Below are 15239 nucleotides of genomic sequence, written 5' to 3' on the forward strand. Positions count from 1 at the left end.
TTTTTAATTTTATAGCAAAATAATCAAAAGTGCTAAACCTGACCAGTTTCATTTACAAAAAAGTCTCATGTTTTAAGCTATAATCATACCTCGTTATTTAGGTTAGACAATATAATTACACATTTCTACCTATTTCTATTCAATAGTAAAACAAAATTAATATTAGTTGGTTTAAAAAAGGGGGAAAGTACCACAGATATTGGGGGAGAAAGTTACATAAAATATAAGAATCAGCTTATTGAGCAATTAGCAGTTTGTTTGTTTGTTGGTTTTTGGTTTTTTGGGTGGTTGGTTGGTTGTTTTTTTTTTTGAGCTACAATTTAAATCACAGACAATCTGGCCATAAGCTTGTAGTCACTTCAAATGCTATGACTTCTCCCTTGGTCAAATGTCATAGTGTGTATTTTAAGGAGATCTCTGGCATTTCAAGGCAGTTCAAATTATTTTCTTAATTCTCACAAGTTCCCTTTCCAACATGATCAGCATGTTGGGGAACGCCGTTATGATGATTGCAGTTATGACGACACTGTTTTCTGTGAAGGAAAAGTGTTTTTTCTTCAGTCTTGGAAAGAATACTACCATGTCTGCAGTAATAAAAACAGTAAGAGCACTTGCAGAGTTTTCAAGAGTCTTTCTTAATCCATTCCATTTTCATTTCAGTTCATTTCCAATGTTAAATTAAAACCTGCAATCTCTCCTATTGATAAATAGTCAAGTTGACTTACAAAGGTTCTGTCTTCTGTCCAGCCTTCTCTTGGTTGTCTTTAACCGAACAAGGTTCGCTGATTTGCCACAAGCGCTGTCTGGCTCTCCCGCCTCTTTGCTTTCTTGTTCTGCTGCCTGATTTTCCAGCACACTGCACTAGAAGCCAGCAAAAGGAGTCCTGATGACAAGAGGACTAATCCAAACACCGAGATGATTGATCCATGGGAATTGAAGCTGTATGCCACAGCAGTAACCACAGTGCCGGCTATGAGGATAACCACACCGAAGGGAATGGTACAGCGGTAACAGGAGAGTTCTGCTCCCCCTGTTGCTGCAGTCAGCTGGCATTCACTGACAAGAGGGATGGTGGTTATCACACAGTCATTGTTATTACTCTTCTCCGTGGTTACAGAATCAGGATGCTTTGGAGCACCCAGGATCTCTTTAATAGGTTCGTTTGTCATCTTGATTGTCTTGACTTAGTCAATTCTTAGGCTAGAGCAGGCTCTGCTGAACACGCATTGCACTGTGGAGAGAAGAGCATGAGTTCAACTAAGAAGCATTACCGTTATGTGACAAATGGGCGACACAGAAGTATCCCACTTGGGATCGCAAACAAGCAGACACTCTGACCCCGCAAGGATTTATGCACAAGCTTAACTGTAACACTACTGATTGTGGTGGATCTGAATCAATTGTTACGGCAGTCATCAGCATGTGCATAGGTGCTAGAAAGAACAGAGTCACAGACCAAGACAGACACCAACCTTAAAGTGCTGTGGGCCAAATCCCACTTTAAGTTACATCCTAAAGTCAGTATTTCTGGATGCAATTTAGATTTCAGTGCCATTACATCTTCTAACGAGGAGGCGAAGTTCACAGGCTGTTTTGGTTAAAAATTCTACTCTTGCTCACACACTTTTTCACACTGTTTCTTTATATATACATCTATACGTTACCCAGATTTGCTCCAATGCACATCACAATAACATGGGCAAGAACTGGGCCAGCAAAAAACTGAACAGTGAACCCTTTCTTAAGGCAAGTGCTACTTAGCGAAAAAATTCAAATGGTCATGACTAGGTATGGCTGTGGGGGGAATGGGGATGAAGACAGTTCCCTGCACTCAGCAAACGCCAGCTGAAAGCTGGTGAACCCACCGCTACAGCAACATCAATGCCAGACTGTCAGCCTACCACTTAAATTGGCTTAATGCAAAAGTAATAGGTCCCTTATAAGTCCATGAAACCACATCCCTGTTACTGTGTGGGAGGGAGATTTACAGTCATATCCACTCAGTTACAGTAGGTTGCTTTCCTCCTGTCTCCGTATCGTATAGTCACTCTCAGTCCTACAGCACGCACGGTTTGATTGCATCTGCATTATGAGGCAAAATAGCTCTGGGCTCCACGGAGCCCAGTGCAGAACTGGAGTCCACCTGATCGGGGCAAGATGAGCCCGCGGCTCTCCACTGCTACAGGCTGCCAGGACAGACCTCTGCCATCTCACTGGGACTCTGCCGGTGTGGGAGCTGCCCTGGCGTCTGCAGCGAGCCTCTGACCATGCCGTGGCTACCACGGCTGCGCTGCCTTGGACCAGACCGTGCGCTCAGCACACCCCACCACATACAGAGACAGGGACACTGGGGAACCACTGCGTTTTCCTGCTGGGAGTAGCTCACAGGACTCCTCCACCACTCTCCAGTGCATGCTGTGGAGCTTTTGCTCCTATGAGCGGCATGGTATGCAGCTCAGAGAACAAGGAAGAGCGTTGGCAATGCAGTAATGCTTTTATCACTTTTATCACCTTCACATCTGTGGCTAGGAAGTTAATTGCCAGATACTTGTATTCTCCTTTTCCTTTCCCACCACTCCCACCCTTGTTGCTAAGATATATTTGTCCATTGTGGAGAGCCCTTGGTTTTGTATCTCAGTACCTCATGTAACGGACTGTGTATTTTGCGAGAAAGAGGATTTCACTATTTTTAAACACACACAAACAGGCTATACTCTGTATCTAGTCAGAGAGTTTGTATCTGAGTTTCCTTGAACCCTAATGAGAGAAGGAAAGTTCAGATCTGGTTTGACAAAGCTTTTGTTCTACTGCTCTAAGGAAGAGTGCTCAGCTCAATATTGTATCTTGCTGTACACAGCAATCTTCAGGGCTCAATCCTGCAAGGGGCTCAACAGCTACAAGACAAAATAGCCTTTCCCTCCCTAACGACACCACTGAGCACAACGCAACCGAGCGCACGCTGAGCACACACACTGACAACACAAGCGGCAGCGGGCACAAACTGAAACACAGGAGGTTCTGTCTGAACATCAGGAAACACTTTTTTACTGTGAGGGTGACTGAGCAGTGGAACAGGTTGCCCAGGGAGGTTTTTGGAGTCTCCATCCTTGGAGATACTCAAAAGCCAGCTGGACAGTCCTGGGCAGACTTCTTTAGGTGACCCTGCTTGAGTGGGACGGGGGGTGGACCAGACGACCTCCAGAGGTCCCTTCCAACCACAACCATTCCATGATTCTGTGTGTTCCTGTGAAGGTACTTGGTATCTCCAAGGGCAGGCAGGGGATCTGATCAGTGCTTATCAAACAAAGCAAATATATCTGTGCTGACACCTTAGATATCCTAGGTTCTCCTAGGTTGCTTTGTCCTTCAAATTCTAATGCATGATTAAGTACCTTTTATATCAGTTGAAAGAACCCAGGAAAGCTATGGGTTTGCTCTAGAGCACCATCGATCTGTCCCCACATGGATCTGAGCCCAAGTTCTGCACTTTCAATGATGACCTACATGGCAGTGAGACTCACACTGGTGCCATTATGTTGCTGCACTACTTATCCATAAACCATTACAGAAGTTCAGCACAACAGGGTAATGTGGTCCCCAAATGTCATCTTTTTTTGATCTTACCATTAGCCAAATTCAATTTGTTTAATATTTTATTATTAAATTTGAGGGAGGAAAAAAATTAACCATTTTCCATATAAAAGGTCTCTTAGTTCCAAACACATTGCAATAACTATTCCAAAGTGCAAATACTCTCTCTAATAGCCACAGAAATAAGGAAACTTCCCAATAACTTGAAAAGCCTTTGGATTGGGCTCATTATAAACATGATTATTCTGAAAAACTTTAACATTCAATCAAAGTATATTTACTCCTGTCCGTAGAGTCCTTGTCCCTCTGCTTCAGATACATCCCCTATAAGCATTAAATCTCCTAGACATCTTGTACAGACATTTATGAAGAAAGATATATGAAGATATATTTATACAGTCAAAACTAACATGAATTTCTTAAAAAAACCTCCTAAACTACCAAAATTAAGTCAATGGCAAAATACCTGTTGACTTCTGAGGAGCACAGTTCTTGCCTGTAATAGGATGTAAGCAGACAGGCATTCATATAAAACAAATAAACAAACCTCTATTGAAATACCGTAAGTTAAATAAACAACAGACCTATTTGAAGTGTGAGTAAAGGTATTCAGCCCTAGAAAACAGGGCACTAAATCCTCATTGCCAGCAAAGTCACTTCTGACTTATGCCAACAGGTGACTTGGTTCAAGTTTCAGGGTAAGAAATTTAGGCAAAGATACCCAGCAACACCAGCATCCTCTCACTAATCATACTAGAAGTGCTTTCTTAAGGAGCTACTTTGACTTGGAGGAAGAATGTGTTTCTGTGGCAATCTGTGGCTAACACTGGATAAAGGAGAGAGGAATGTTTTACCCACTAATAAGCGTAAGTTGAGATTTACTGAAAAGACATGAAATCCATCAGCATGCACACCTACCGGGTCCATGAGAAATCCATCGTAACAAATCCCTTGGCTCGGTAAGCAGAGGAAGACTGCCTAAGGTGTCTCGTATGTCAATTCAAGGCAGAGTCACGCAGCAGTAAGAGCCGCTCCGGGCTTTGAAGTGTCAGATGTTGCTGAATGATGAATTGGAGGTGACCATATTCTAGCATGGAAGTTTCCTACAAGAAAAGTTGTTAGGTATTTATCAGCTTCTTAAGAACAAAACTCCTGCATGGAAAAGCTCCTGCTGTATGCTGATCCCTGCTCCTAACCTAACCGAAGCAGGAGATGTTCTCCCTCTGGCTCTCCTAGTGGCTTCTGCCTCTTTTCTTGGCAGCAGCCACCCATTTCTGGCCCTATGTAACATTTTCCTTTGACGATGTGACGTCTCGATGATGGGTGTCACAACCCAGGCAAGTCCCCCCAGAAAGAGCTAGGCAGGAAAAGGTAATGCACATGAATTTCTGTAACTAAAAATCTCATTTAACTTCATTTCTATTGCTCACTTCACCTATGTGAATCAAAAAAACAAATCATGACTCAGAATACTTGGGTTTTTGTCTCTTCTATGTCTCCAGTTTCTTTGAGCAAGTAACTTCAACTCCCTCTGCCTTGATTTTCCTAGCTGTCAACTGACAGTGACAACATGCTTTCCACTAAAAAACCCTTTAAAATCTATTCTGCTATAACAAACATCTAAGTAATATAATCCCAAAAACTCCTCTCAAAAAAAAAGGCAAACTGAGTCCAAGAACTCACTGTAATAAACATGATTCCATTATACTTACTATTCTTCATTTCTGTTATGTAATTTTTTTAAAACAAGATTCATAACTCAAATAGGGACAAGGCAGAATCTGCAGCAGAGCAGCGTGACAACTCTGCAGAAAGCAGGGTGATGGAAATTGCTATCAACTGCAGAAACAGCTGTGAAATCACCAAGCAGCTGGGTAAAACTTAGGAAGCAGCAGAGATTTATGTTGCTAATCTTATTCAACATTCCCTTTCTATTTGTGCATGATTATGGAAGATCATTTCAACACTGAAGCAGGAGCTCCTAAGTGGGGATGAGAATAAGTTCACGAGAATAAGTTCGTATAATGATAAACTTCAAGGGCTTTTTATCTTTTTAAGTTATTTAGACCATGCTAACATTTCACAAACACAAACGTTTACAGGCACAAACTGCTGCTGTTCTTTGCTAGATGATCCATGGAATAAGCCTGTGACATAGCTAAAGTATATTTAGCCAATTATTGAAGTTAGATAGTAATAAGGGTCTCCTTGCTTATCTCCTTGACTATATTCTTGTGCACACTACCTAGCAATTAGTTTGACTTTTTGAAAAGTTTGGAGGGAAATGCAGAAAAAAGCCCCACACTTTAGATAAATAATCTAGATTACATTAAAACAAAAGCAGACCTCTGAAACTATCTTGCAGTCAACTTCCACTCAAATTCCCAGAGTGGTTACATTTGTTTGAGAAACTCTTCCTAGCACAATTGTGCCCCCTAAGCCACTCTGCTAGCATCATTCTTCGAAAGGACTAATTGCTCTCTCAGTAATTTATTTGTATTTGCCTTGACTACGTACAGTTTAGGTAACTTTTTAAAATGAATGTCTTTATCAAAAAACCTGACTGACAGAGCAACTTTTTACAGACAGGATTTCTTCTTCCTCCTTCTCTCCCTCACCACAAAGCTGAGAAGCAGAAACACATGAAATCTATACATTCAGCTTCCAATATTTTAACTCAGATTCATTTCAGCATGGTGCTCTGTCAGGAGACTTCCCACATACTGAATACCTCTGTGCAAGTGCAAAGAGTTGGTATTTCTCAGCCACTACAATCCTTTCCCCTTTTTTGCATTTTACTCAGAACCAGTGGGATACTTTTAAGTTTTCTGCCTTCAGACTCTGGAACTGATTCTCTGTATCTTGCATAATACTTCAGACACCCTTTTTTGCTATATGTAAAATGCCAATAAATTGTTATGCCCATGTTTCACACTTGGTTTTGCATCGAAGTGACTATGGAAAACAGCATAAGGAGTCCTTCCGTACTGAAGGAGAGCCAGAGTTCATTTGGAATTCAACAGACTACAGTAATCCTGAACACAATCCCACAGCTCTTCCCCGCGTGAACACTCCTGGAAATACAGAACTAGAATTTGTACTTACAAGACCCCAGGATCAGGCCCTGAGCTACGGGGTACGAGAAGAACACATTCCACCCATGCCAACTGGCTGAGCCTCAGAAAGCCGATAAGTTTCCACCACCAAGTTTTTAGGTAATACAATTACCAGGTTCAAGCTCTCACACCTTCTTCGTTTTTCCGACGCCGTTGGCGGGTAGGATGGGAGCCAAGCAAACACCTCCCCAAACAAACTTTGTTATGCGCAAACTGCAAAACTTTCAAACGCGTCTGTTAAACGCCACACACACCTAGGGCAAACCGCTGCGTGTCACGCCTATCCCCGAACACCTATGCAAGAGAGGAGAGACGCGAAGAGGCAGGGAAAGCTCTGTGCGCGCTTTCTGCCCTACAGCCCGGCGGCAACGACAAGGCGCAACTCGGCGGGGCACACGCCGATCTGCAACGCAGGAGCACCCCCGGCTGCCGGGACCCCGAAGCTTCCCGTTGTGCTGCTCCAGCCCTGGGAAAAGCCCTGTGCCACGCGGGAGGGAGCGCTGCTGGCAACCGCCTCAGGACCCGCCGGCCGCAGCGGAGAGGCTCCCCGCAGAGCCCCGCAACCCCAGCCCGCCCGCCGGCGCGGGCAGCCGGGCTCCGGGCGCTGCCGCGGCAGCAGCGGGGCCGGAGCCCCGCGGGCACCGAGAGCCGGCGGGCGCCGGGCTGCGGGTCTAGCGGCTGCGAGCCGAGCCGAGCCGAGCCGTGCCGTGCCGTGCCACGCTGAGCTGAGCTGAGCTGAGCTGAGCTGTGCCAGACCATGCTATGGTATAGTATGCCGTGCCGTGCTACACGGTGCCGAGCCGTGCCTTACCTCCCGACTGCCGGACGGGACTGCGGCGGACACTAGCCCGGAGCAAGCATAAGAGGGGGATGCAGCTCGCTGCACAAGGGACTGTAAACAAAGTTCTTGGTGAGAGCGAAACAATTAAGGGACCGGAGCAAATTCAGCGGCGAGAGCTGCCGCGGGCGGGGCAGCACTCACCGGGGAAGGGCCCGCTCTGCTTTGGGAGGGCGGCGGGGAGGAAGGCTGTCCTTGAGGGGCCAGGCTGGGCAGGGCAAGCAGGGAGCCTCCCCTGCCCTCCGCGGTTTTGCTCTCCCGGGCGGGCGGTGCTGGCGCTGCGCGGTTCACACGCCCGTTTCAGGGATGCGCACGCCGGGGGACACGCGTGTCTCCTGCTTCGCCAGGTCACGCACCGTGGTGAGGCTCTGCACCACAGCCTGGCCGTGTGCGGCGAAACGCGGGGCCTGGGAGAGCGTTTTCCAGCCCTCTCCGCCCTCCCGCGCAGCCCCCCGCGGGGCGGCCGGGCGCCCCACCGCTGCCGACACGTCGCGGTTCGAGCAGGGCGGACGGAGGGCTCCCCGCCTGTCCTGAGCCCTTCGGGGATGTCACAAGTGGCAGTGCTGCGAAAGCACAGCCCCCGCTGAAATCCAGATGAACTCCTAGCTGCTCAGGAATTAAAAGAGGAGGAACAGAGTTTTGGATGACATTCTTAGAGGATAAAGTTTTATGTATCATCTAGAAATATTTTAACTGGCTTTTCTATGCTTTAATCACTCATTTCAGTGGAACATCAAATACCACAGGAGTTTGGAGTGGATGGGTACGGGTATGTGTTATTTTTTACCGTGATTTGTGTCTTTTCAGACAAAAAGCAGACAAATTTTGCTTTTAAGGCTTGTAAAAGGACATGTTTGAAATCTGCAGTTAAGCTTACCCAAAGTTTATATTTAAAAGGCACTATTTTATCAATGATTGATAAAAGAGCAGTGCACCAGATGTATTTAATCAGCCACTCTGTCTCTGAAAGCATGCATGTACTTTTGACTCCCTTTCCAGGGTGAAATCCTGGCCTCACAGAAATTAATAGCAAAACTTCCATCAACTTCACAGGGGCCAGGATTTCGCCCTGTGTATCATTATGAACTCCCCAGGGATGGAGATCTTGCCAAGGGTTCATCTCCCCCAGCCAAATCAGCCAGGGGGTTCTGGAAGAGCTCCACAGCTTTATACAAGAAACTGGCATTTTTTTTCCCCATTTGCTAGTGTTCCCTCCAAATACATTGGCATTTCAGCAGAAATGACAAGCAAAGTGGATCTGAGGAGAACTGTCATTAGAGAAGACCTCTTGGGCCCTTAACTCCAGTCCTTCCTAATACAGGCAGCCGTGCCAGGTAGTATCCTTATTAAACTTGCTGAGTTCCACCTCAAACCAACTGGGTTTCCTACTCCTGTTGGAAGGCCATGAGCCTCATTCTGCTGATATCTAGGAACCTCAACCTTGTTTCTAGCTGCATGTATTCATAGGCAGTTATAAACACATATATTCAGAGGCAATTGGATAAACAAGCCTTGGGCTGAAATAGATCTTCCTTCTTTTGGCGATTAACCCTCTAATGTCCTAAGAGGTAGAAATCAGACTCTCTCAGTCTTATTTTCAATCATCGTTTTTTCAGATGTGGCCTTACCAGCATTCTGCATGGAAGTGCAAGTATTTTCCTGTCTCTACCAGAAATACTATTTCATAATTATCCTCTGATTGTTCAGTATATCTGGATTTTTCTCCAGTATCAGTTCCATTTATCACTTTATATCAGAAATTCTTGCTGTTAGCACATATCTGCATGACCTAAATTTCACCCTATTCCTATTACATCAATTGCTTTCTAGTCCTTCCAGCGTAGTATCTGGTCCTCCTATGTTGATAGAGGACCACCCTCCCATGCTTACACCCTCAACAGTTTCACTAGTACATTCTTACTTTTCCATGCCAAGTTTATTACTGAAAGTATTACATAAAATACTGAGAGTATTACATAAAATAACTCCCAATACTGATTTATGTGGAACTAATCTGAAGAACACATAAACAAGCATTGAAGCTGGGCTTAGAATTCATGTTTCTGTACAAATAAATGCCCTAACAATAGGCTAGAAAGTCATGCTCTCTTCTAGACCTAGTGCAACTGTAACTCCTTTTTGTGAAGCAGAAAAGCTGCGATGGAAAATGATGGGAATGATGTCTCCCTCTCCTGCTGAGACATTAGTGGGCTCTCTCCTAGAAGGGTGGGTTTGTAGCTCTCAGGCACGTAAGGGTCAAATACAACTTGGGCACCACCCCTCTGGCCTTTTAAAAAAGGGATGACTGACTACCTCTGCCTTTTAAGGTCTGGCTGTGTTCTGAGCATGACTCTCCAAGGATGTAAGCAAAGAAGCACCAAACATACCCGAACCAGCACGTTTGGCACCTGTAGAAATTCAGTGCAAACAGCTGAGGAAACTTCAGGACTGAGCAACAGCTGCAGTGAGGGGTTACAGGTTCACAATTTTGGACTGCCATGCTTAAATGCTACATAGCTCCCCTTTAGGCCTGCCCTAAATGACAAAATCTCCTCCCTGTGGCCTTAACACAGCTGCTTCAGAGGAGGTGCAGCCCCAGTGGCTGGGACAATAAGCAAGAAGCCTGTGTGATTCTGGAACCCATGCAGCCTATTGAGAGAGCAGAGTTTTACTCCTAAATTGAGCAATGCTGTTGCTCTGCCTACTAAGACACACTTGCAATACTTCATGGCTTCCTTTGAGTTTCTAACAGTCTCCTGGGCCTTAACAGCACAGCAAACAGTGACTCATTAATCTGGCAAAGTATAACCATTGGGGGCTCCCTATGCGATTAGTTTTTCTTGCCTTTTCCCTAACCCTCCACTGAATTTTCCTTTATTTCATCCCTAAGCCCACACACGGACACAACACGCCAGTTGATTACATTTACTGGAACTTTTAGAAAGCACTCTTTCAACATGTTTAATAGGTTGTAAATTGTCCTTATCATGTCATGCAGTGTATGTGTTTTGTGATGGGGAATGGAGTCCTTAACAAAGCCCGTTAAACCAGAGAACCAAATAATTTCACATAAAATGCTGTAGCTCCCCTCTCATTAAAACAGTTTACAGCACAAGGGAGTTCAGCCCTGTTGGTTGATAGCTATGCAAACCACCCACTCTGTGTAATCAGGCTCATGAAATGGATGGGCTTATAATGATAGTGAGAAACCTCTTTGGTGACTAGGAATATGGAAAGGAATTTTCTTTGAACTCCATTAGATCCTACCAGTCCTTTGGTCAACATCAGTTATCCTGCTCTGCATTTGAACTTTGTTATTGCCCTACTCGACTTTCACTTAATCTTTCTGCAGTGCTGAAGAAGACAGGACATCTGGAACTGAAAACAATTATTCTTATCTCCTACTGCTTTCATAATTACATGAAGTTCACATTTGAAGAGCTGCATTCCTTATGTGGACATGTGCTTTTAATTAACAGAGGGATGCACCACACCACCAGAAGCCAAATCCTGAGTCTTGCACAAGTCAGTTACAGAACCTCTGAATCTTTAGCCAACATGGCAGCTTTCTGGCTGACCAGGCTGAGGAAGCCTGGTGAATTAACACAAGACATTGTAATTTCACCATAACACTGCTTTTTGTCAGAGACTATTGCAGTAGGATCCAGCAGATTCAGCTGAGATTTAAGTCAGGGTAGGAATGGTCTCTTCCATGGCTCTGCAGCGGGCTTTTCTTGTTCTTCCACCTCCACTGAGTACCCCAGAGAATTTACAGGGCACAAAGAAATGAAGAGAAATGCAAACAAAGAGCTGAAAAAGCGAATTGTCCAAGCTCACCTAGCAGATGATGTCAAGAGACATTTTGTATCTTGCTTCCCTGCTCTGCCAGTAGGTATGGCACAAAGAGCACACATTGGTCCCTCTTCAAATAGTCCACCTAATGAATATGGAACATTTTGGCCAGTTGTAATTGACTCTCCAGCAGTAGAAAGAAAACTATGCGCTTTCAGCTAACCTACACAGGCCATCAGCTGAATTACTTCCTTTAACACAGGCTTCTCTGTAGGCTCTAGACAGCTTGGGAAAATTGGTGAGAAGGGAAAGAAAGTGTCATGGAGAAATCACCACTTGCCAGGGGTGTTCAATGGCTGTTGATGCACAGATATACAGGTTTATGGTCAGAAGAAGCCTTCAGATTATCTTAGTTGACATCCTGCATAACACAAAGCATTCAGTTCTACATTCAGTCCAAGATCTGTACTATGGAACCAGAATTCTCTGCTCATCTGAAGTATATCTTTCAGAAAACCATCCAATCAAGAGATGGAGAATTTGTCTTGCCAATTCATTCAAATGTTACTATCTTCACTGTTAAAAAACTATGGTTTATTTCTAATTTTTCTTACTTCTTCATGAGAATTTTAAATCTTTTGGCTTTTACCCTGTCTGATGAGTCCTTGTCCTATTCCACTACAATCCTTGGGACTAAATTTACACACAAGATCTACCTAAAATACTGCATATAGCTAAAATACCCAGATTTTCTCCTACATAATAGATGACTTCTGTGAAATTAACAGTAAGTCAAGTGTCTGACCTAAAGGGTAGTTAAGAAAGAAAAGAAAGATTTATTGCAGTAAGACCAGTTCTCACTATTCCCACAAAGGAGAGGGATATATATTTTCATATATATTATCTGCTTTAGCATCACATGCTAAAGGAAATGTTTAGAAATATTTCTACATCCATGTAAACAGGTTAGGAAAGTAGAGGGTGTGGTAGTGACAACCATTTGCCAAATCAAGTCAAGATCTAAATAGCCTTGCTTATCTTTTGAATGAGTCATTTTAGGTCATGCAGATAATAGTGCAATCCCTTCTTTCCTAAAACAAGTTTTAAAATTACCCCTCTTTCCTCAAGGCCAGGTAAATAGGTTGCACCTCACAATCTCCAGTTTATTTGCACTGGGAGTGCATTACTTTCCATAAAAGCTGTGGCTAAAAGGTGTAAATCACAAGTAAACATGGCTAAATGAAAGAGATGTGTCCTGACACCAGGAGTCCAGCATATTAAAACTTTACCAAAGATAAAAAATGTTTGGCATTAGAAGGCAGGAAATCAGCAGAACTCCAGTTATTCTCTGAATCCTCTTCTATTTGGGTGGAGCTCTGCTGAAACGAGATACTCAATACAGATATAGTCATAGTTTGGGGTTAAATTCAACTCTATGAAGAAGGCCGATACAAGCCAGTGTTTAATGGCCACTTAAGATCTCTTCTGACAGCTCAAACAGTGCATGTCTTGTGCTAGTTCTTTGCAAAAGAGATGACTGTCACTCTGGGTGCCCCTTCCTGCCTGAATACTTAGGCAGGAATATAAAATATATAAAATATATAAAGATCTCAGTGTGGCAGACAGGCTAGATTTTCTGCATGTTCTAAGAGTGTTGAAGAAACAGATTTCCCTTTGACTCACACAGGAGAGAATAGACTGCCTTACACATGCATGTCTGTCATGGGAGATGCTATTGTTACTTTTCATCTTTCTGGATGAAGAACTCACTTCTTGCAAGCTGCAAAAGTCATGAAACAATTTGTATGAAAGACTTTTACATAATGCAGTAAATAAAACAACAGTAGTAGAAGATTATAATTGGTTTGGCTGTGTATAATAGAAATATGAATGTGCATTCTGTATAAATGGTGTGTCAGGACTATTCAGCACTTTTGCAAAGTTTTTGGAATGCACTGAGTAAAATGGAATGACAATAATACATAAATGTCTGCACAGCAGTTGAATCCATCAAAATCCCGCATCTTTTGTTCATCGTCAAGAATTTCTCAAAGTGCACCAGTGCCACACAGAGACAGATGCAGGAAAACACAATGTAGCTGGTAGCACTCTCTCACATATGGATACCCATATCCAAAACAAACACTGAAAATCATCTGGGGCCTGAAAACATCAATGTAGTATTCACTGCTGTTTTCATTTCTGGCCACATATGATTTCCTGATGGAGCAGTTCTCCAATTTACTGGTTTGATTCCAGACCATAGAATTCAATGGATTACTGGGCGTTGATTTCAGTGGCAGAAAGGTTAGGTGCTAGGGTGGAATTAATACAAATTATTTCCATTCTAAAAAACAGATGGGCAATTTAGGTGCATTAATCCCATTGGTAGTCCAGATCAGCAAGTTTCCTTGAGGTATCTTTTCCTACTGAAAGCAGCAGCAGCTAAATACCTAAGAAATACTAAGTATGTGGGTCAAGTTGTGGGCACTTTTGAAACTCCCCCTCATTGCCCTAGAATAGTAACCCTCTATTTTCATTCAGTTAGTATTTAGGTCCCTGATCCATGTGGTGGACTGGATCGTGCTGTATCTAGGCTGCCTTTGGTAGCTGTGCTCAAGCTTGGGTTCATGTTCCCAGAACCAGCTGCCCTGAAGCATTTGCTATCCCACTGCCTGTCGGGGCAGAGCTCTAGGAAGTTAGTCCCCGCTGTGTCTGAACTCACCCCAGACTACAGCCACACTATCTAGTAGTGCAGATATCAAAGGGTTTGGGTTCACAGTTTAGCTCCTATCCGTAAGCTAAGGGCAATACATGGACATACAAGTGATAAATAATAACACTTACATAAACATACATGAAACTAAAAAATAAAGTCTCCTTTCAGAACTGTTTGTGCTTTCTTAGTAATCACCACTCCTTATTTACCAAGAAAAAAGGTCACACAGTAATGCCTTTTTTGAAAGTTTTGGTCCCTAGAGTAGCCTTGCGAGATAAATCTCTCTTTTTCCATGAGAGTGCTGGGGGGAGGAGGGAGTGGCCGGGCAGCTGTAGCCAACGTACAACTCTGATGCCATGTAGACAGCCATATAATGCAAAACATTTACTGTAGAACAATAGGCAATGTTGAGCTGTGATCACTTCAGTCCTTTTGCACAAACAAGGCTCCTTAAGAGATCATGTAATCTCACAGGCTCATTTACAGGCATGTGTCCTTGCTGCATGTTAAACTTCAACCTTTGACTCACAACTCCTCCTTTTTCACACTGGGTGAAAGTCACCTCTGTACAAATGAGCCACAACTCTTTCAGTCTCATGTGAGTTCTATCTCAGAGCATGAATGGGATATAAAGTGAGAAAGAAATCTGATAAAATTGCTGCAAAAGTAAAACTACTGTTTAAAGAAATATTTCTGCAAGATAAACGAAATCAGTCTCACTTACAGACCATCACCTCATATTCCACTTTAAAGACCAGATCTTCAGCTGAGTGAGCAGCACAGCTCCACTAAAGTCAACTTAGCTTAGCCAAGAATCTACTCATAAAGGTTCAGCCATAAGAAATGTGTTGTCATCATGTTTTGGAGAACTGGCTGAGCTGACTGAAAGCATGCTATTGTAATTCACAAAGAACACAAATAAGCCAAAATATTTTATCCATACTGTATAAATATTAATAATAAAAGGTCATAACACATGTAAGCATACTACAAAAATAAAACAAAAGAACTGGAATGTTTGCCTAGCAGTTTCACTGGGGAGGTGAGAGCAGGTAATGTATGATTTCCACGATTAGTGACATTATTTTAGAAAGATGCTACAGGTCAAATTCTGACATCAAATTTACATGCTGGGGCGAGGATCGTGAGATACCATCCTGCCTTCTGCCACAACTCTCTCTCC

At 43.5% G+C, this 15239-nt stretch overlaps 1 protein-coding gene across 1 annotated transcript; it reads right to left on the reverse strand.

The window, feature by feature from the left end:
• Nucleotides 1–737: 737 nt before the first annotated feature.
• TMEM100 (transmembrane protein 100) lies at nucleotides 738–4688 on the reverse strand. Its single transcript, XM_075519067.1, has 2 exons — nucleotides 4510–4688; nucleotides 738–1231 (listed from the first exon to the last, which is right to left on the reverse strand). The coding sequence occupies exon 2, from the start codon at nucleotides 1167–1169 to the stop codon at nucleotides 765–767; it is 405 nt and encodes a 134-aa protein (XP_075375182.1). The 5' UTR covers nucleotides 1170–1231; nucleotides 4510–4688; the 3' UTR covers nucleotides 738–764.
• Nucleotides 4689–15239: the final 10551 nt, after the last annotated feature.

The sequence above is a fragment of the Mycteria americana genome, chromosome 16 (assembly GCF_035582795.1).
Source record: "Mycteria americana isolate JAX WOST 10 ecotype Jacksonville Zoo and Gardens chromosome 16, USCA_MyAme_1.0, whole genome shotgun sequence".
NCBI classification, from domain to species: Eukaryota; Metazoa; Chordata; class Aves; order Ciconiiformes; family Ciconiidae; genus Mycteria; species Mycteria americana.